Here is a 21,224-nt window from a genome sequence, read left to right on the forward strand (position 1 = left end):
TACCTGTTAGCCCCACAGCTTCTGCAGATAGGAAGGCACTCCATGATAGTAGGAAAAATAGTCCTGTTTCCAGCATAGGGAACTCACACAACTTGGTAAATTTTGTCAAGTAAGCAATGCATTAAGGAAAACACAAGAAAATTCATATATGCACAATCATCTCTACAATTCCTTACTAGATCTAGAAATACGGCATGTAACAATCTAGTGCAGAAAACATTTTGCCATTTCTAAAAAGGTATATAAACCCAGTTTGATAAAGTTGTAATCGGAGTGTCTTACTAAGGCTTTTATTTATTTATAGTGGGACAGAGATAATACCAATAATACCAAATATATTATCAGTCATTCCTGAAAACCTTGGAAAATCTGAGTTTACAAAAGTCTCAATTATTTTTAAAGAATCATGTTTCCAAGAACAAAAATGGGCCTCATGATTAAAGTATACAGTATCTCACAAAAGTGAGTACACCCCTCACATTTTTGTAAATATTTTATTATATCTTTTCATGTGATAACACTGAAGAAATGTCACTTTGCTACAATGTAAAGTAGTGAGTGTACAGCTTGTATAACAGTGTAAATTTGCTGCCTCTTCAAAATAACTCAACACAAAGCCATTAATGTCTAAACCGCTGGCAACAAAAGTAAGTACACCCCTAAGTAAAAATGTCCAAATTGGGCCCAACGTGTCAGTATTTTGTGTGGCCACTATTATTTTCCAGCACTGCCTTAACCCTCTTGGGCATGGATTTCACCAGAGCTTCACAGGTTGCCACTGGAGTCCTCTTCCATTTCTCTATAACAACATCAGCTGGTGGATGTTAGAGACCTTGCGCTCCTCCACCTTCCATTTGAGGATGCTCCACAAATGCTCAATAGGGTTTAGGTCTGGAGACATGCTTGGCCAGTCCATCACCTTTACCCTCAGCTTCTTTAGCGAGGCAGTGGTCGTCTTGGAGGTGTGTTTGGGGTTGTTATCATGTTGGAATACTGCCCTGCAGCCCAGACTCCGAAGGGAGGGGATCATGCTCTGCTTCAGTATGTCACAGTACATGTTGGCAATCATGGTTCCCTTAATGAACTGCAGCTCCCTAGTGCCGGCAGCACTCATGCAGCCCCAGACCATGACACTCCTACCACCATGCTTGACTGTAGGCAAGACACACTTGTCTTTGTACTCCTCACCTGGTTGCCACCACACACGCTTGACACCATCTGAACCAAATACGTTTATCTTGGTCTTATCAGACAACAGGACATGATTCCAGTAATCCATGTCCTTAGTCTGCTTGTCTTCAGCAAACTGTTTGTGGGCTTTCTTGTGCATCATCTTTAGAAGAGGCTTCCTTCTGGGACAACAGCTATGCAGACCAATTTGAAGCAGTGTGCAGCGTATGGTCTGAGCACTGACAGGCTGACCCCCCACCCCTTCAACCTCTGCAGCAATGTTGGCAGCACTCATAGGTCTATTTCCCAAAAACAACCTCTGGATATGATATGATGCTGAGCACGTGCACTCAACTTCTTTCGTCGACCATGGCGAAGCCTGTTCTGAGTGGAACCTGTCCTGTTAAACTGCTATATGGTCTTGGCCACCATACTGCAGCTCAGTTTCAGGGTCTTAGCAATCTTCTTATAACCTAGGCCATCTTTATGTAGAGCAACAATTCATTTTTTCGATCCTCAGAGAGTTCTTTGCCATGAGGTGCCATGTTGAACTTCCAGTGAACAGTATGAGAGAGTGAGAGCGATAACACCAAATTTAACACACCTGCTCCCTATTCACACCTAAGACCTTGTAACACTAACAAGTCACATGACACCAGGGAGGGAAAATGGCCAATTGGGCATTTTCACTTAGGGGTGTGCTCACTTTTGTTGCCAGTGGTTTAGACATTAATGGCTAAACAGCAGCAATCCACCTCCGTGTTTCACAGTAGGAATGGTGTACCTTTCATCATAGGCCTAGTTGACTCCTCTCCAAATGTAGAGTTTTATGGTTGTGGCCAAAAAGCAAAATTTTGGTCTCATCACTCCAAATGACATTGTGTCAGAAGGTTTGAGGCTTGTATCTGTTCTGTTTGGCGTATTGTAAACGGGATACTTTGTGGCATTTGCGTAGTAATGGCTTTCTTCTGGAGACTCCATGCAGCCCATCTTTCTATTTGTGCATCTTGAAACAGCCACACCACATGTTTTCAGAGAGTCCTGTATTTCACCTGAAGTTATTTGTGGGTTTTTCTTTGCATCCCGAACAATCTTCCTGGCAGTTGTGGCTAAAATTTTAGTTGGTCTACCTGACCGTGGTTTGGGTTCAACAGAACCCCTCATTTTCCACTTCTTGCTTAGAGTCTGAACACTGCTGTTTGGCATTCTGAATTCTTTGGATATCTTTTTATATCCCTTTCTTGTTTTATACAGTTCAACTACCTTTTCCCACAAATCCTTTGACAACTCTTTTGCTTTCCCCATGACTCAGAATCCAGAAACGTCAGTGCATGTCAGGGCTGGGCTCAGCCCTTCCTTCTCTAAGCAGCTCTAGGCCGCTCAGCTGTCGGCTAATTGTCAGCTCCCATCTCTCTCCACAGTTACTCAGCTGTTCATGATCCTGCTTGTCAGTCCTTCCTATTTAAGCCGTCCAGTCCAGAGGAGCTTATGCCTTCGCCTTGGTCACATCACATCAAAAAACTCTCCTGCGTTCCTGTTTAAAGACTGGCTTTGCTGACATCCCTTCTGGCTCCAGATCCTGCTTGCTGTTCCACTACTTTCATCAATGACATCTAGCTTGGCTGACTATCTGTTCCGGTTACTGACATTACCAACATTTGGCTATGTTTTGACTATGTTTGTTCTTTTTACTTTTATTATTAAACAAGTGTGATTTAACTGTACTTTTATCTCGGTCTGATTTTATGGTTTCTGACAGTGCAGCACTGGATGGAAGATGCAAGGGTCAAGCCATTAAAACCCTTTTGTGTCAACTTGTGTGCATGTTATCAGGCCAAAAATCACCAGGATATGTAAACCTTTGATCAGGGTAATTTGGGTAGTTTCTGTTGTGATTATGATTTAAAAAGAGTAAACACAGTTGATTGATAATAAATGGCTTCAGCCAAACACTAACCATGAGTGAAAGAAATGTTTTTGTGTTATCATTCATATTCTCTGAAAAAAGAAATCATAAATTCTGCCATAGTGTAAACTTATGAGCACAACTGTGTGTGTGTGTGTGTATATATATATATATATTTATTTAAGTGATCACAAAAATATGCACCTGTGAATGTCCTAAGCATGTCAAGATGTGAAAGAGAAATAATCTATATTCTTTAGTCCCTCGCTCTCCCATAAAACATCAAAGGTGCATACAATTCCTCAAGCCATGTCTCCTGGAGAGGGATGAGAGGGAGAGATTGCTGGATTTGACATCCAAACTATTAGGCTCCAAGTGCAACGAATGACTAATGTTTATCAGGTTTCTATAAATGCTACTAATACATATTGTGACCTTTTAGGCACAGGTTATCTTACACATATTCACTTTAGTTTGTGCCTACTATGCTGCAGATAAAAGGATGAGTTTTCCTGCTGTCAGCACTCAAATAATTATCACAGTGGTCTCAGGTTCAAGTCTAAAGAGAAAGTGGAATGTACTGCTTTTCCTTAAACATGTATTGACTCTCCTCATCTAGTTCCCTTGATGGAACCAAACAATTACATTAGAGTTTCAGATCATGTACAGCTTTGAAAGTATTTTTGTTCTTAGCTTTTATGAGCTTTTGCTCATTCCTGGATATTTAGCAGTAATGGATCTGATTTTACATATGCATTTAAATGCATTTAAATCAAAAACTCAACAGTGAACAGAAGTGTTGGTCATTGGCGTTGGATTACAAGCATGTTTCTGGAACTACTTATGCTCGCAATTCAAGGTTTTACTGTACTTAAAGAAAAATGTAACAAGGCTATGGACAGTCAAATTACTTTTGAATCTGGCACCCACTGGCATCTGTAGCTGTGTACATAGGGGTAAAATTCATCATTGAATTTCACAAGAAAAGCAGTAAAGTCCTTCAAATATGGCCTCTGCACTCTGTTCTCTACCTCTTTCTGTGAAACTGCTCTATGTTTACATTAGGGATGGGAAGACAGTCAGGCTGTTAAGTCACCGCCATAATGGGAGAACAGTAAAGTTGAGATACTAAAAGATACAGTGCTTCTGTTGATTAATTACTGCTTGTTATGAATATGTAAATTACATCCATAGTCCAACCACGGTTGCACTTTAATGTGGTTGTAAAGGCAGAAGGTTTATCTTAATGCATTCATGCATTAAGATAAAAAGCCTTCTGTGTGCAGCAGCTCAACAGCACCCCCTAATACTTAAATACTTACCTGAGGTCCATCTAGATCCAGCGATGTTGTAGGAAAGTCTCGGCCGTCCGGGTCTCCCCTCCTCATTGGCTAAGTCAGCAGTGCGGCACCATTGGCTCCCTCTGCTGTCAAAGTCAGTCAGCCAATGAGAATAGAAAGGGGGCCTTGATTCCTTGATTTGAACATGCATGTAGCAGGGTGAGATCCGAATATACGTTCTGAGATCACCCCCACATTCGAAAGAACTGTTAAACCCCCAGAGACTTTTTTGAGTCCATTCATTCACATTTGTTATTTTCCCACTACAATGTTTTATGATATTTTGGAGTAAGATTTAAGTTTACGCTTTTTTAGGATTGTCATGATGCAGTTATATTGTTTGTGTGAGATAACACTTCTTCATTGAGTATATTGCATAAATATTTACAGGTGTTTTCACAAGACCCTTTGTTGATACCTATAGATTAATGGTGCTGGTCAAAACCATATCTTTACATAGGGGTGATCCACATATAGACCCCTTTAAGTCACCTTCACATTATTATGTGTTTTCTATTTAAATATAGCGCTGCACTTTTTATCTCTCATTTCTACACACAATTTGTCTAATTGTCAGTGCTGGCCGCTTTACACAATTGAGTTGGTGCAGCAGTTTCTTTTCTCTTATTCACAATACTTAAATACTTACCTGAGGTCCATCTAGATCCAGCGATGTTGTAGGAATGTCTCAGCCGTCCTGGACTCCCCTCCTCATTGGCTAAGACAGCAGTGCGGCACCATTGGCTCCCACTGCTGTCAAAGTCAGTCAGCCAATGAGAATAGAAAGGGGGCGGGGCAGGCCACAGCTCTGTGTCTAAATGGGCTTGGCTTGGGTGACACCAAAGCAAGCTGCTTGCTGTGGGTGCACCCAACAGGAGGGAGGGGCCAGGAGAGCTGAAGGGGGACTCGAGAAGAGGAGTATCCAGGCTGTTCTGTGCAAATCCACTGCACAGAGGAGGTAAGTATAACATGTTTATTTTTAATTAAAAAAAAAAACAAAAAAACAAAAAACTTTACAATCACTTTAAGGCCTCTTATATTTTCTGTTTTAGACTTTAACATAAAATAATCTCATAATATTCAGCAATATAAATTAAGGTTTCTTAACTTTGTGATTAGCAGAATTTGCAGAATGAAGTGTGTCTTTTTTTTTTTATGCAATTCAATTGTTTTTAAACAAATTCAATGTATGAAAGTAAAAAACCTTTTCTGTGTAGCAGTGCCCCCAGCCCCACTTAATACTTACCTGAGCCTGATCTTCCTCCAGCAATGTGCACAAGACTCTCCCTCCTCATTGGCTAAGACAGAAGTGGGAGCCATTGGCTGTCAATCTCCATGCTGTCAATCACAACCAGTGAGCCAATGAGGGGACATGGGGGGGGGGGCAAGCCGCTGCTCTGTGTGTGAATAGACATGCAGAGCTGCGGCTCGGGAGCAAGCCTGCTTGAGTACCCCCACTGCAAGCTGCTTGCTCTGGGGGCACTTGACAAGGAGCGGTCAGGAGCACTGATGGGGGAAACAGGAAGAGGAGGATTGGGGCATATTTGGGGTTTTTTTTGGTTTCTTTGACTTTAATATTGCTTTAGTATATGTGATGCTTTGTTTATCTTTGTCATTTTAGGTTCTGTAAAACAATACTGCGTGGAATCTGTTATGCTTCTCAACAATATACAAGTACATAAGAATATATTAACAAGCTTCAACAGAAGACAAATGAACAGAATATATCTGAAATGGTAAAATAATTCAATAATTAAAAGCTATAAAGGATATCAAAGCAGTAACAACTGCATACGCAGAGCCCATAGCAAATGAGCCTGCAAAGATTCCCAGGAAATTGCCGACACATTGGAAGAAAGCAGATGCATCAAAAACATTCGGGTTCTCTTTTGGGCTGTAAATTAATATTGAACTAAAAAAAAAGACAAACACAAAATTAGATCTTGTTTGGAAATTAAACTTAGCATTGACTATAATTCAACTTTTTGCAATATACAGCTGAAAACAGTTATGTATTAACATTTATGGCTAAACTGATATTGCAGGCAGAACAATCAATATTTATAGCCGATTTTGCTAAAGCTTGCTTTTAGATGCTTTTAAAACAGCCATCAAGTCAATCAAGCTAAAAGTCTGCTTGTTGCCAACAGCACAGGGAACGATATGAAATACTTTCTATATTCAATTTCAATGGTGTGTGGAAAGTTTACATTGACACTGCCATTAGTTTCTAGAATTCATTTCACCAATGCAAAAAGCTTGCAAGAAACTAAGACGCTCTGTCTGCAACAAACTCACCGTTGTCTGTGGCACAAGACTAATGCCCTGTACACACGATAGGATTTTCCAACGGAAAATGTGTGATAGGACCTTTGTTGTCGGAAATTCCGACCATGTGTAGACTCCATCACACATTTTCCATAGGAATTTCGGACACACAAAGTTTGAGAGCTTGCTATAAAATTTTCCGACAACAAAATCCATTGTTGGAAATTCCGATCGTGTGTACACAAATCCGACGCACAAAGTGCCACGCATGCTCAGAATAAATTAAGAGACAAAAGCTATTGACTACTGCCCCATTTATAGTCCCGACGTACGTGTTTTTTATGTCACCACGTTCAGAACGATCGGATTTTCCGACAACTTTGTGTGACCGTGTGTATGCAAGACATGTTTGAGCCAACATCTGTCGGAAAAAATCCATGGATTTTGTTGTCGGAATGTCTGATCAATGTCCGACCTTGTGTACAGGGCATAAGTCTCTCAAAGACTTCAACAAATACAAATCTGCCCTTCAAAAATACTATTCTTTCCTCCACACTGCCAAGCAGACCTATTTTACAACTCTTATTAACACCTTCCCATCCAGTCCCCGTAAACTCTTCTCTACCTTCAACTCTCTACTTCGTCCTGCACTGCCTCCACCCACTGACTCGCTCACTGCCCAGGAGATTATTAATCACTTCAAAAACAAGATTGATACAATCTGTGATGAAATCTCCACTCTACAGATATCTCCCCCAGTTAAGACCCCATGTCAACAGGTACAATTGACACTCCCCTTATTGAAACCTGCTACTACAGACAAAGTTGCTAAACTCTTTTCTAACGCCTACCTAACCACCTGTCCCCTGGACCCTATTCCCTCTGAAATACTACGGTCGCCCTCTGACTCTATCCTACACTCTCTAACCCACATCTTCAATCTCTACCTCACCCCTGGCATCTCCCCCAATGCTCTAAAACATGCATTGGTCACCCCCATACTTAAAAAGCTGTCCTTGGACCCTACCAATCTTAACAATCTATGCCCTATCTCCTTGCTCCCCTTTTCCTCTAAACTCCTTGAACGCTTGATTTACAACCAACTGAGTGACCATTTCATTAAGAATAACCTTCTTGATACCCTTCAATCTGGATTTCGCCCTCAACACTCCACAGAAAGTGCTCTTTTAAAACACACACAAATGACCTACTAACTGCAAAAACCAAGGGACACTATTCTGTACTCCTACTTCTGAACCTTTCAGCTGCCTTTGACACGATTTACCACCCCCTCCTCCTCAAAAAACTTTGGTCTCTGTGACTGTGCTCTTCAGTGGCTCTCATCCTACCTATCCCAACACACCTTCAGTGTCACTTACAATTCTACTTCCCCCTCTCCTCTTCCTTTCTCTGTCGGGGACCCCCAAGGTTCTGTTCCTTGTACCTCTCTTATTTTCAATCTACACCTCTTCCCTGGGTCAGCTGATATTGAAAGCCTCTCACGGCTTTCAATATCATTTCTGCGCTGACGACACCCAAATCTATCTCTCCACTCCTCAACTCACTCCATCAGTCTCCTCACGCATCACTAACTTACTAACAGACATATTTGTCTGGATGTCACACCACTTCCTCAAACTCAACTTGTTCAAAACCGAGCTTATAATATTTCCTCCCTCACGTGCCTCTTCCCCTGACTTAACTGTCAAGAGCAATGGCACAACCATCCACCCATCCCCACATGTCAGCGTGCTAGGTGTTATCCTGGACTCTGAACTCTCCTTTCAGCCCAACCTCCAATAAAATTTAAATTTACATTTATTTCCTGTGTAGAACTAGAGGCATGGGCATAACTACATACAGTATCATTGGGGCCCCATAGTAAAATTAAAATAGCCCCTCGGCGACCTCTTTTTGTGGAATCTGGCAGTTTGTGGCAATACTGTACTTTAGCTTAACATAAAGTATACCTAAATGAGCAGGAGCACTGTCAGCATATTTAGTATACTACTAGGGATGAGTACTCTGAATAGAAAGTGTCGGGTGGGGGGGAACCTATATGCAGGGAATTACTTTTTAACCTTAATTTTCCATATAAGCAATCTGTCCTCAGTAGCTCAATGTCCTCAGTGTGTGTATATTGTGTGTCTCTGTGTGTATACTGTATGCGTGTGTGTGTATACATTGTGGCCCCATAATCTATTGCCTGGGGGCCCCATAATCTCCTATTGCCCGGGGGCCCCATAATCTTCTCCTATTGCCCGGGGGCCTATAATCTCCTATTGCCCGGGGGCCCTATGAGTTGTCAGTCCGCCCCTGCATATGTGTTAGTGTCCCTGCGTACAATTACTGTATAACCGTAATAAAAGTTTCTTAACTAGTCTAACTACATGCGTCCAAAAAAATTAATTGTACACAGGGCATGTGTAGCATGTCCAGTCTCTCTGCCCTGTTTCTGGGACCCCCCCCGCAAGTATACCATAATTGTCAGTTGTGATTATCAAAGCCGGCATTACAGTATACTCAGAGGAGAAGTCGGACACCCTAGTAGTCTGAATCAGGCTCTTTTCATACTCGTGCGACTCCAAAGTCATGTGATTTCAAGTGCAACTTTTTATATTTCCACAGTCGCATGACAAGTCGCACAAGTGTGAATGGAGCCTTAGTGTTTATAAACGACAATGCTGAAAACAAAAAAATATATCTAAATTACCCAATGCTACAGTCATATATCTCTATAACCTTCTTAGTACAAAAGTCATTATAGAAATCCCAAAAAAATCTCCCTCAAAATCCAAAAAGGTCCCACTAACTCAGCTCTTAAAATGTGGACATTTCTTTACATCCTCCTGTCATCTGTCAGAGACATGAAAACATAACACGTATATAGTTTAAATATATATCACTCGTATGGAACCTAATGGTCCCATATCATAATTATTTTCGTCCTAGATTCCAGAGAGATGGCTCAACAAGATGTAATCACGCTCCAATCTCATAGAAAAAGTTCAATTTATCCTAATATTAAAACATACAAATCCATTAACAAATGTCCAGAAAAAATAAAAATATATATATAAAAAAATAGATATAATAATCAAAAATAATGCATTCAAATCATAATCTATATACAATAAACCTCATTTTAGTGATCTATAGATATAAATGCATGTCAAAATCAGAGTATAAACCTCAAGGTTGTAAAGTATCCAATCTTTTTTACCCCCCCGTTTGTTTAGGGGAACTGCATCAATGACCATATACCGTATTTTCTGGTGTATAAGGTGACCGGGCGTATAAGACAACCCCCTAATTTTACTGTTTTTCTACCGTTTTTGCCACTACTCACTGTATAAGACGACCCCCCTTCCGAGGCTTCATATTCCCTAAATTTTCTTCTTCTTGCTGGAGCCATACCGCGCTGAGCCAATTACGGCGAGCAACGTATTCTATTAATTAATACAAAGCCTGCTCGGATTGGCAGAGGCTGTAACATCATCAGCCCGTGCCTCTCTGACTCTCAAAGCCAATTCGAGCAGGCTACTGTCCAGTATGTAGCCTGCTCGGATTGGCAGAGGTTGTTACTCCAATCTGAGCAGGCTCTGTATTCATTAATGGAATACATCGCTCGCTGGGATTGGCTCAGTGGTGTATACTGCATGCAGCCGAAGCTACATACAGTATTACCGCACATCCGGCGGGCTGCATTTTATACCCTGCGTATAGGACGACCCCCTCTTTTTGGCCATTTTTTTTAAGTGTAAAAAGTTGTCTTATACAGCAGAAAATACGGTATTTCACTTGCGATACAGTATGTCCTATCTCAACATAATCTCTCGCCAATGGTAATTTTGTGAGTTTATCCCTTACAGAATATTTATGTCTGGCAATTCTATCTTTTACTTTTTGTGTTGTTTCACCCACATATAAATAGCCACATGGACATTTTATAACATATATCACATAAGAAGACTGGCATGTATGATGTCCTTTTATTTAAATTTTATTGCCTCTATGTGGATGAGTCAAAAACTTTCCCTTTACTATTGAATTACATTGTATACAACTTAAGCATGGATAAGATCCATGGTTTTGATCTTATCCATGCTTAAGTTGTATACAATGTAATATTTAAGTGCATATACAGTATAACTGAGAGCATAACTTGATAAATATTTCTTATCGTCTTAAAACGTTGATAGACATTTTGAATGCTCCTAATTATATATATATATATATATATATATATATATATATATATATATATATATATATATATACACACACACACACACACACACTGTATGTGCCATCCTGATCATGCCAATTTCTACAATTAAGCCCGATTAAGGTGAAATGCACCCGTGTGTGTGCCCATCAGAAAAGAGACCTTGAATAAACTTATTCTAAAAGAACAATTTCATCAGTGTGTGGCCTTCCTTGTAAAGATTTTGTGAAGCATTAGAACGAGGACATTCTCTCACAACCAGCATCTCTTTCGTTCCAGACCAGAAAGGACGAGCAAAGTCTGGAGTGGTGCTTTATACAGTAAATGATATCACAAAACTAAATAAAATGATCTGCACTACAGAAGGTTCATTAGTTCTAGTATTAGTTCTCTGAACCTTCAAACCTTGTGACATACTCTGTCATCAACATCAGATGTTTTAAAACTGTGCTATATATATATATATATGATATATGATTGGTCTGGGGGAATGTGTTTTATAGGAGGTGAAATGGTTGGAATCAAGATGAGAAAACATATAAATATGAGGCCATGGTATTCTCCCAGAAAGGACTGAAAATGCATTGACACACACAATCAAGGGAATTACTGTAACTAAGCTTCCTTTAGGATTATAATGGCATACAGGCAGTCCCCGGGTAACAAACATCTGACTTACAAACGATTCCAACTTACAAACGGAGGGCAACAACAGGCAACAACAGGAAGTGAGGGGAAATCAACTCCTAGGAAGGGAATCTCACTCCTGTTTAAGTTTCATGGAAAAAAAGGTGTCTTCACTGAAGCTTTAATCATCAATCTTTGTTTCCACAACAACCCAAAATTTTCAAAATCCAATTGTCACAGGGACAGAGAGTGAGGTGAAATCTTCTAAACATGGACATAGACAGCAAAACAAATGTTACAGGGGTGTTAACCCTTTTCTATGCTATCCCAAAAAACGTAAAAATTATTTTTTTGGCTGGAGTTCCTTTTAAAAAAATTACCTGTTCTGACCTACATACAAATTCAACTTAAGAACAAACCTTGTTTTTAACCCGGGGACTGCCTGTACTGGGGACAAACCCATAAAACTTACTTCATTCACAAAAAATTCCTCTCTGGATAATGTAGAAGAGGGAGCTATTTCAGATGGAGCAAGGAAAGACTCAAAGGAGCATGTAAACTCAAACAAAAGACAACCCCATCTAGACTGTCTTGTCAGGTCCATGAAGAGGAATGCTGCCAATCACTCCAGAGCTGTTAGTGGATTGTGAGCTGGAAAGACCCACAGGACAAGTGCCCTTACACATAGGATCTGCCATATTGCTAGTATGGAAAAGTGAGATATTCCAACAAGCATATTCATGACTCCTGCAGAAGTTACGTGACCTTCTATCATGAAGTCGCTTCAGGTAACAATGAAGTGTATTGACCCTGATACCTTTGTAAGGAGCCAGTGGTAATCCTTTTTAGGCCAAAGCTGGGAGAGGCAGAGGGCAGCGTGGCTCAGATGCACTAATATGACCCACATGACCCTTTTTTAAAAAAAATGATGCTGCCATGTTTCACAGAGTGCTTGCGACACATACAGTAAATTGTGTTTCAATACAGGTCTACAAAGCATTACCTATAGGAGCATAGCAGGGGACCAACAGCACAATCCCAAGAGTGTGTCACACCTTAAAAAAATGCTGCAGCACCTACCCCTCAGTGTGCTTGTGACAAAGTGTTTTAACACAGATTATGCAAAGTTTTTACCCCTTTGGGGATAAAACCTGGGGCCGAGTACATAATCCAGGCTTTATAGAAAAGGAGGGCCCCCATACTATTGCACTGGTCTGGAGAGGGCCCTACTCAACAACAAGGTATCGTAAAATGCTAATGCAGGACCCCATGAGAAGGTCACATTCCAGACAGTCTTTGCCCCTTTGGTGGGCAAATCCCAAAGGATTTTTTAGGGTAGCAATTATGCCAGACGGATGTACTGTATCTGGACCTTTAAAAAGCTCTGAAGGTAATTAATACAGTACAATGGCTGTTTAGAGACTGCCAGAAGCAGAGCCCAGTGTCCAGAGTTTACATTACACGTAGTTCCAGCATCTTTATCATGTCAGGGTTATGTATGATTTCCAAGGCAGCACTGAGGATTAGCCAGTTCAGAAAACTGCAAAGGAAGCCCTCTTGGCTCTGTAATTAACCACTTGCTGACCACCTACCGCACTTTTACTGTGGCAGGTTGGCTCTATTGCACAAAACTACATACCTGTACGTCATTTCGTGCAATAGACACTTTCTATTGCGGGAATGCACGCTGGTTGGACACAGGGGATGCCAATTAGTGGGGCCATCAGACCCTATGTCCGCAGGCCACCAGCAATCTTTCCCCAGAGAGGCAGAATGGTGATCTGCCTATATAAACAAGGCAGATCACCGTTCTGATAGGGAAGAAGATAGAGATCAGTGTTCCTGCTAAGTAGGAACACCGATCTCTGTCTTCATCCAGTCAGAGCAACCCCCACATAGTTAGTAAGCATATTTTTAGCACTGATCACTGAACAATTGTGTCTGGTTCCCAAAAAAGTGTCAAAAGTGTCAGTTAGATGTCCGATTTGTCCGCTGCAATGTCGCAGTCACACTAAAAATCCCTTATCGCCGCCAATACTAGTAAAAAAAAAAGTTAAGAAAAATGCCATAAAAATATCCCATAGTTTGGAGAGACGCTATAACTTTTGCGCAAACCAATCAATATATGCTTTTGTTCGGGATTTTGTTCACCAAAATATGTAGCAGAATACATATTGGCCTAAATTGATGAAGAAATTTGATTTTTTACTCTTTTTATTGCATGTGTTTTATAGCAGAAAGTAAAAAAATATTGTTTTTTTTTTTCAAAATTGTCGCTGTTTTGGTTTATAGCGCAAAAAATAAGATTGTGTCCCTCAATATTATAGAATTAAGACATTTCTTTAATGCTTTTCTGTTCACCGAGTAACACTGGATAGCACACTGTGATTTGTCACACAAATAATGGCATTATCTTCCTATTATTCAGTCACTCGATTCACAATATTAAGTCAGTCATAGCAGCTGCAGCAACGGATGGGTCCTGATGGAGAACTCACATCCAGCCCTTACTTTCAGATAGACTAGCTAGATTCAAGCTGAAAAAATGGGTCACTGGTGGTCATTCATCATCAGGGTTCAGGGTGAGGTCAGAATCTGGGGAATTTAGATAAAGTAGATTTGAAGAATAAGAGTAATATGACAAGCCTAAAATGAACTAGGGCAAGAAAGACAACCGTTAACACTGGTTAAGGTAATACAAATATAAAAGTGGTGTGTTATATTATGCTGCATGGTATAGTTACTTTGGCATAGCAAAGAGAATGTGTCAAGTATAACTATAGTTTATAACATAGTACTGTCTTCCTAAAACTTTAGCCATTTATAGGTTATCACTGGCATAACAAATCCAAACACAAGCCAACTGTGAATCCAGGACCACTTGTCTAAGTACAGAAAATGTTCAGTATATATTTCCACAAATTATACTTGCATATAAATCAAGTTTGTTATATAACATGTATTATGCAAACCAATGCACCTACCAACATACAGTAGTAGGGGAAACGAAAGAGTATAAGCAGTAAAATCAATTAGAATACAGTAAGGTGGGCTTAAAGGAGCTAATTACTAAATAAGTTGGGAAGCACAGTGGTGCATCCTTAAAACAGAACATACTTGCTTATAATCACACAAAGTCATACCAACACCATCACATATACAAAAATCAAGGATATATGCCTTATTACAGGGCATTGTAATAAAACACAAATCATACATTCCCAGGGGCCCCTAAATCCTGAACCAGAGGTTTATACAAGAGACAGCTCAGTCATAAAGCCAGTTACCACACTTGTGTGGGAGCAACCCAGGCCCTACCCCGCAGAAAAGCTTCTTCTGTAAAAAAATGTTATTGATTTAATTTTATAACAAATAGAGCAAACATTTAGAGGACTTTTCCTAGTTCAACAAGGAGGTCTACTGTAGGGTTTACTTAAATTTATAGAAATCACAGTGGCACAAATAAGCCTACCGCTTGATTATGGTACTTCATTTGTTATAAAGGGCAGGCACCTGTGAAATGAGTTACATATATCCAAGATGGTATGACAAATAATGAGTCAAACTGCCTCTAATCCATATATAGTCAGGTCCATAAATATTGGGACATCAACACAATTCTAATCTTTTTGGCTCTTTACACCACCACAATGGATTTGAAATGAAACAAACAAGATGTGCTATAACTGCAGACTTTCAGCGTTAATTTGAGGGAATTTACATACAAATCAGGTGAACGGTGTAGGAATTACAACAATTTGTATATGTGCCTCCCACTTTTTAAGGGACCAAAAGTAATGGGACAGATTAACAATCACCCATCAAACTTTCACTTTTTAATACTTGGTTGCAAATCCTTTGCAGTCAATTACAGCCTGAAGTCTGGAACGCATAGACATCACCAGACGCTGGGTTTCATCCCTGGTGATACTCTGCCAGGCCTCTACTGCAATTGTCTTCAGTTCCTGCTTGTTCTTGGGGCATTTTCCCTTCAGTTTTGTCTTCAGCAAGTGAAACGTATGCTCAATCGGATTCAGGTCAGGTGATTGACTTGGCCATTGCATAACATTCCACTTCTTTCCCTTAAAAAACTCTTTGGTTGCTTTCGCAGTATGCTTCGGATCATTGTGCATCTGCACTGTGAAGCACCGTCCAACGAGTTCTGAAGCATTTTGCTGAATATGAGCAGATAATATTACCTGAAACACTTCAGAATTCATCCTGTTGCTTTTGTCAGCAGTCACATCATCAATAAATACAAGAAAACCAATTCCACTGGCAGCCATACATGCCCACACCATGACACTACCACCACCATGCTTCACTGATGAGGTGGTATGCTTTGGATCATGAGGAGTTCCTTCCCTTCTCCATACTCTTCTCTTCCCATCACTCTGGTACAAGATGATCTTGGTCTCATCTGTCCATTGGATGTTGTTCCAGAACTGTGAAGGCTTTATTAGATGTTGTTTGTCAAACTCTAATCTGGCCTTCCTGTTTTTGAGGCACACCAATGGTTTACATCTTGTGGTGAACCCTCTGTATTCACTCTGGTAAAGTCTTTTCTTGATTGTTGACTTTGACACACATACACCTACCTCCTGGAGAGTGTTCTTGATCTGGCCAACTGTTGTGAAGGGTGTTTTCTTCACCAGGGAAAGAATTCTTCGGTCATCCACTTTTGGTGTTGCTGAACTCACCGATGCGTTCTTTCTTTTTAAGGATGTTCCAAACAGTCGATTTGGCCACACCTAATGTTTTTGTTATTTCTCTGAGGGGTTTATTTTGTTTTTTCAGCCTATTGATGGGTTGCTTCACTGATAGTGACAGCTCTTTGGATCTCATATTGAGAGTTGACAGCAACAGATTCCAAATGCAAATAGCACACTTGAAATGAACTCTGGACCTTTTATCTGCTCCTTGTAAACGGAATAATGAGGAAATAACACACACCTGGCCATGGAACAGCTGAGCAGCCAATTGTCCCATTACTTTTGGTCCCTTAAAAAGTGGGAGGCACATATACAAACTGTTGTAATTCCTACACCGTTCACCTGATTTTGATGTAAATACCCTCAAATTAAAGCTGAAAGTCTGCAGTTAAAGAACATCTTGTTTGTTTCATTTCAAATCCATTGTGGTGGCATATAGAGCCAAAAATATTAGAATTGTGTCAATGTCTCAATATTTATGAACCTGACTGTACCGGATATCACTAATGTCCACATATTGTCAGAGTTGATAGAACATTGTAAGAAAGTATTAATACAGCAAAACAGGTGGTTATTGAAACAGTGATTGTCACGGGTAGGTAAGCTCTACATTGGGACTCTTTCATGTGAAAACCACCCAATCAAACTTGAAAAAGTCTACTGGTGAGATCAATTGCCAGACATGCCTCTCACTTACTTCTGTCCCAGCAGATACACCACTACAGTGTGAGGCTCGGTTCACACATGTCCGGATGCAGTTTCAGTGTGTTTTTTTAAAAGAAGTCCCGTGCGGTTTTGTTCACCAGTTCAGGTGCGATTTAGGTGCACATTTTTACTTGAAATCGCACTTGAACTGGACTGAAAAATGCAAAGGACTCTTTTTAAAAACGCGCCACGGACGGCCCGCAGATACAGTATGTAATCCAGCTCCATAGAGAAGGCTGCCGATTCACATGTCATGCGAATTGGATGTGGTACAAAATTTGCATATATGTGAACCCAGCCTGAGAGCATCTGCACCATCCTGCCCTTTTGACAGACTATCCCTGCCTACCACACTATATGTTAATAATCACATAGACACAACCCTCATAACAGCTATTTGCATGCTACAGTAAATAGTTCTATACTTTCTCTCGTCCATATGACCTTGCTAGCTCAAGTCAACTTCTAAAAACTAAATTTTGCATATTGACTTTGTAACTATACATATTAACCACTTCCCTGCCCGGCCCATAGTAACATGACGCCCACAGATGGGATCTCCCATCCTGGGTGGGCATCATATGACGTCCTGGGCTTTCTGGCCATCTAGGGGGCGTGCGCGTGCGCCCACCGAGTTGCTCAGGACCCGGTGCGTGTGCCCGGCAGCCGCGATGTCCGCCGGGCACCCGTGATTGCCCGGTAACCGAGCAGGACCGTGGATCTGTGTGTGTAAACACACAGATCCACGTCCTGTCAGGGGAGAGAAGACCGATGGTGTGTTCCCAGTACAGGGGAACACTGATCGGTCTCCTCCCCTTGTGAGTCCCTACCCCCTATAGTTGGAAACACTCCCTAGCAAACACAGTTAACCCCTCGATCACCACCTAGTGTTAACCCCTTCCCTGCCTGTCACATCTACACAGTAATCAGTGCAATTTTATAGCACTAATCACTGTATAAATGTGAATGGTCCCAAAATAGTGTCAAAAGTGTCCGCCATAATGTTGCAGTCATGAAAAAAAAAAAAAAATCGCAGATCGCTGCCATTACTAGTAAAAAAAGAAAAAAAAAATGCCATAAATCTATCCCCTATTTTGTAGACGCTGCAACTTTTTCGCAAACCAATCAATATACGCTTATTGCAATTTTTTTTACCAAAAATATGTAGAAGAATACATATCGGCCTAAACTGAGGAAAAAATGTGTTTATTTTCTTAAAAATTGGGATATTTATTATAGCAAAAAGTATTGTGGTTTTTTCAAAATTGTCGCTCTTCTTTTGTTTATAGCGCAAAAAATAAAAACCACAGAGGTGATCAAATACCACCAAAAGAAAGCTCTATTTGTGGGGAAAAAAGGACTTCAATTTTTTTTGGGTACAACATTGCACGACCGCGCAATTGTCATTCAAAGTGCAACAGCGCTGAAAACTAAAAATTGGTCTGGGCAGGTAGGGAGTGAAAATGCCCTGTATTGAAGTGGTTAACTACAATATGCTGTCCAATTTCTTACATCATGTAATGTTATTGAAAATCAATAAAAAAGTTTAAGTGAAAAAAAAAAAAATATATACATATATAAGCTGAATCACCTGTGTGGGGTAAATCAAGTGGCCACCATCTTCTGGGACAAATGCTTTAATCTGTTTAAGTGGAAGGATGCTAAAAAAAACTGCCTATGTTCCATATTCGCTCATTTCCATTGCTGCATGCCTATTAATATACAGTGGACTGATCCTGTACCACTGACTATTCTGAAGTTGCAGATTGTGAAATGTTATACCTGATTAGTGGCTAACCGTGGTCTAATCGGATCCCCTGAGTTTAATTTAATTATTATCTTGTTTCTATTACCCAGAGTGTGTATGTCAGTGTGTTATTGTGATGGTGGCCCGGGCTCAAGTAGTATAAAGTGACAAGACTGTTAATCCATAATTTAAATTTTGGTGGCTGGAGGTGTTATATTTACCACTGTGTTGGTAATGTAATTGTAATTGTTCTATTCAATTTTCTAATAAAGCTTTAACTAATTTACCTGGAAAAAAATGTTCTATACTTAGACTGTAGCTGTGCCATTTTGAATGCACATTTGGCTTAAGGTATGAAGCAATGATTTTTAATAACTGCCAAGTACTCTTTTGCTAGTCTTTACATTTGTGAGGGAAGAAATTACACCTTAAAGACTTCTGTTATAAGTCAATGTTTAGTTTTCAGTAAATATTGTAAGGAGGAAAGTTTAAATTGCCAGCAAATTGTACTTTATTACCGGCTTCATTAAAAACAAAAAAACAAAATACAGACCCCTCCAAAGGTTTATCAAAATCAAAATAAATAACAGACTTTTAAAAGTCTGCTATGTATTTTGGAGGACCTTTGGGGCCTGTGTGCCATTTTTTTTGTTTTTAAAATGAAGCCAGGAAGGAGATGTCATCTGCCGGCAATTCAAAACTCTTTTTTTCTTTGTTTAAAAAAAAAAAAAAAAAAAATCACAGCGCCTGGACAAATGAATTTTTTTTATTGGTATGCATTTCCCCTTTGAGAATGTACTTAACATATCAGCATGTTAACATTTTAGCAACTGGTAAACAATAAATGCATCATAGGAAGGGAAGGATGGAAGGCAAAAAGAGGTAAGAAAGAAAAAAAGGGAGGGGGATCTAGTTTGTGAATTATTCATTATGCTCGCCCTCCTATCATTGACCATGACTTTATTAAAGAGGAACTATACTCACCTTGGCTCCAGGGATGCGGCATCCTGGAGCTCCCCAGGGGTTGATCACTGGCTGCTTTCATGGGCCGGGCCAATATGACGTCACTCCTGCGTATGTCTGCCAGTGCAGTCGGTTTCGGCCTTGCTGAATTTCTACAATGAGCTGCTCATTTTACAGGGGTGGACAAGCAGGTAGGTAACTTTAATGCAGAAGAGACAAAGCATGTTTCTTCTGCTTTAAAAATCCGTGCCTGTTTGCCCATTTTCATTTCTTACATAAAGTTTCTTTGTAATGTTTTTTAGTCAATTTTCCAGAGGGATTAAGAATTTAGGCAGCATCTGGCAATTGCAATTCTAGAAACCAGAAAGATGTATGAAACAGGTCTACTAGTTCCTATGGGAACATTCAGAAAGTTATGGCCAAGCAACACATTCTTTGGGGACTATTTAAAATTGACCAATGTCAATGTAAAGACGAATGTTTAACCACTTCCCGCCCGCCCTATAGCGGATTGACGTCCGGGAAGTGGTTGTGTTATCCTGACTGGACGTCATATGACGTCCAGCAGGATAACATGCCGCAGCGCGCCCCCGGGGGCGCGCATCGCGGCGATCGGTGGAGCGGTGTGTCAGTCTGACACACCGCTACACTGATCTTGGTAAAAAGCCTCCGGCAGAGGCTCTTTACCACGTGATCAGCCGTGTCCAATCACGGCTGATCACGCTGTCAATAGGAAGAGCCATTGATCGGCTCTTCCTCACTCGCGTCTGACAGACGCGATTAGAGGAGAGCCGATCGGCGGCTCTCCTGGCAGGGGGGGTCTGTGCTGATTGTTTATCAGCGCAGCCCCCCCTCAGATCACCACACTGGACCACCAGGGATCGCCACTAGGACCACCAGGGAAGGGGCAACATGTGGATGGCCAGGTATGTACCCCATGGCCATCCACATGTGCCCAGTGTGCCCAGTCAGTGCCAATCAGTGCCCACAAATGGGCACTGATTGGCACCATTATGTTGCAATGATGCCCAACAATGCCACCCTTAGGGGCATCACTGCAAACAACCAGTGCCGTCAGTGCCACCCATCAGTGTCCATTCATGCCACCTGTCAGTGCCCATCCGTGCCCATCAGTGCCCATCTATCAGTGCCCATCCATGCCCATCCATGCCCATCTGTGCCAACTATCAGTGCCACCCATAAGTAACCATCAATGCCACCTATGAGTGCCCATCAATGCCACCTATGAGTGCCCATCAGTGCCGCCTATAAGTGCCCATCTGTGCCACCTATGAGTGCCCATCAGTGCCGCTTACCAGTGCCACCTATCAGTGCCCATCAGTGCCGCCTATCAGTGCCCATCAGTGCCGCCTATCAGTGCCACCTCATCAGTGCCACCTCATTGGTGCCACCTCATCGGTGCCCATCAGTGCCGCCGTATCAGTGCCAGTCAGTGCCCGTCAGTGCAGCCATATCAGTGCCCGTCATTGAAGAAGAAAACGTACTTATTTACAAAAAAATTTTAATAGAAACAAAGAAAAACTTGTTTTTTTTCAAA

The 21,224-nt window shown here is 40.9% G+C and overlaps 1 protein-coding gene across 1 annotated transcript in view; it reads right to left on the reverse strand.

Moving 5' to 3' along the window:
* The window catches only part of SLC9A9 (solute carrier family 9 member A9), a 1,177,825-nt gene that overhangs the window by 830,247 nt on the left and 326,354 nt on the right, over nt 1-21,224 (reverse strand). The window contains exons 7-8 of the mRNA XM_073625891.1: nt 6,190-6,328; nt 4-109 (exon numbers count right to left, since the gene is read on the reverse strand). Of these exons, the coding sequence (XP_073481992.1) occupies nt 4-109; nt 6,190-6,328 (245 nt within the window). The remainder of the gene's footprint in view (nt 1-3; nt 110-6,189; nt 6,329-21,224) is intronic.

This window comes from Aquarana catesbeiana, linkage group LG04 (assembly GCF_042186555.1).
Source record: "Aquarana catesbeiana isolate 2022-GZ linkage group LG04, ASM4218655v1, whole genome shotgun sequence".
Lineage (NCBI taxonomy): Eukaryota > Metazoa > Chordata > Amphibia > Anura > Ranidae > Aquarana > Aquarana catesbeiana.